General features: G+C 38.4%; 1 protein-coding gene across 1 annotated transcript; it reads right to left on the minus strand.

Annotated features, from left to right (window-relative positions):
* Positions 1–248: 248 nt before the first annotated feature.
* LOC119429753 (structural maintenance of chromosomes flexible hinge domain-containing protein 1) lies at positions 249–1,314 on the minus strand (the record flags this gene model as incomplete). Its single annotated transcript, XM_037697319.1, has 5 exons — positions 1,195–1,314; positions 945–1,108; positions 772–865; positions 454–667; positions 249–369 (listed from the first exon to the last, which is right to left on the minus strand). Coding segments are annotated over exons 1-5 (713 nt in total), but the record flags the coding sequence as incomplete, so codon positions are not given.
* Between the last annotated feature and the right edge of the window lie 599 nt (positions 1,315–1,913).

The following is a 1,913-nucleotide window of genomic DNA, read 5'->3' on the forward strand; positions in this document are numbered from 1 at the left end:
GATTCTGGAAACAAAATCAATTAAAAACATATAGCGTTAATTGCTAAAAGCTTGACTAAAATGAGAAAAAGACCAACAAGACAAAGGAGAACAAAATCCCACCTACTTTTTTTACAAAGCAAAAGAAAGCTTGTGAGAAACAACAAAAATCACCATTTAAGTCTCATTTCTCTGTGTAAAACTTTTAGAAATAGACACCGAAATAGTAACCACCCTTCATCATAATTAACCCATCAAGAAGTATTTACTCAGAAACTGTGGTGTAAGGGATGAGCCGTCCATTCCAGAAACATTCAAAGACGTCCCTTTTCCCTCTTGCTTGATTCAGGTTGCCAGACTCATTTTCATTATCATCATCATCAACAGGAGCTGAAAAACAGAACCACAGCCACTTTCAACTCTAAATTACAACCCAACTTTCCATAAAGTGACTGAAGTGGCAGAGCTTGTTACCATGAGCCGTGTATGGATCTTTAGGGTAAGTCTCCTTGTCATAGAGGAACGGGTGATACCGAAGGACCCCTTCCACAGTGCCGTTGTCTGAGGTAGTGGCCCTGAACTCAAAAGTGTTGACAGCAGTGTTGATGTACAAAGTCTGCATGTCGTCTTCCACTTCTCTGAGATTCATCACACGTGAAATTTTAGGAGTCTTCTCTTGTAAAGTTACCTAAAACACAATGAAAGGAACATCCAAGAGTTACCGTCTGATATAAGCAGCCTCTAATAAAATCTAATTGACTGTGATCACCACTTAATGACAAACAGTCTCACCACAATGTCGATTTTTGGAAGCTCATCTGATCTTTGAGAGCCACTACTTGAGCAATTTCCATTGACTCCATGGATGTAATAGTGATAAATGTGCCTAAAACATGAAAAGTAAAGCATTTTACCACACATTCAACATTTAAAATCTTAAGACTGTATGATGCGAGTGAGCTCACGCTAGCTCTCGGGCCCAGTCGTCAAAATGTTGTTTCAGGAAGTTGATGTGCTCAGTGCAGACTCCGGTAATAACGACGGCAGTGAAGCTTTCCTTCTCAGGTTCCTCAGCGATGACGTCATGGAGGAAGCGCTCATTATCTGTTATGTGTGAAGAGTCACCAGGCTGCAAGAGGAGTATGAGGACTTTTACTAAGATATTAATTTGAACTAGCTGAGCAATTTTGAAAAAAAAAAACAAACAAACATTACCTTCCTGTTTAAGATGGTTCCTTTGTAAACATCTTCTTTGTTCAGTTCTTTTTTCTTGAACTCCTCTTTTGAAAGAACCAGTTCATGAACATCTGGGAAGCCTGTTGGTTTGCTGATCATCTGGTAATTACAGATTTTATGAACATGATTTTATAGGTTCAAACTGACAATTCCTCTTTGTAATACAAAACAAGATAATTCTTGTAGTAATAATACAATTAATGTATAGGCACCTTTCAAAACTCTCAATGTCACCTTACAGAAAGCAATAAAATCTGATAATAAAATGTCTGATAGGGAGCCAATGAAGCTGCTGTAGGACTGGTGTTATAAGGTTGATGGAAGGGGTTCTGGTGATAAATTAGGTGGTAGCGTTTTGAACTACTTGAATTCTACGGAGAAGATTGTCAAGTACATCAAAAAGAATTTTGTACCTACACCTAATGCACATATGCACTGGCACTTGAAAACTGTGTAAAGAAAGTACCGGTAAATATTTATTTGGAGAGTAGAAAGCAGAGGAAAAAGCTTTGTGTGGACTGTTGATGAAGTCAGTCTATTGCTTAATGTAACACAGAAAGCTGTATGTTATCCACCTTATTCCTGGGGGCTCTACTGTATAAATGACTATGGGTACAACTTCCTGTCAGACACTGGAAGTAGCAGCAAGCAATGGTTAACATTGGTAGCGGAGCATGGACCACTGTTTATTTTAAAGT

Source organism: Nematolebias whitei, unplaced genomic scaffold (assembly GCF_014905685.2).
Source record: "Nematolebias whitei isolate Nwh7 unplaced genomic scaffold, NemWhi1 Nwh_scaf_6799, whole genome shotgun sequence".
NCBI classification, from domain to species: Eukaryota; Metazoa; Chordata; class Actinopteri; order Cyprinodontiformes; family Rivulidae; genus Nematolebias; species Nematolebias whitei.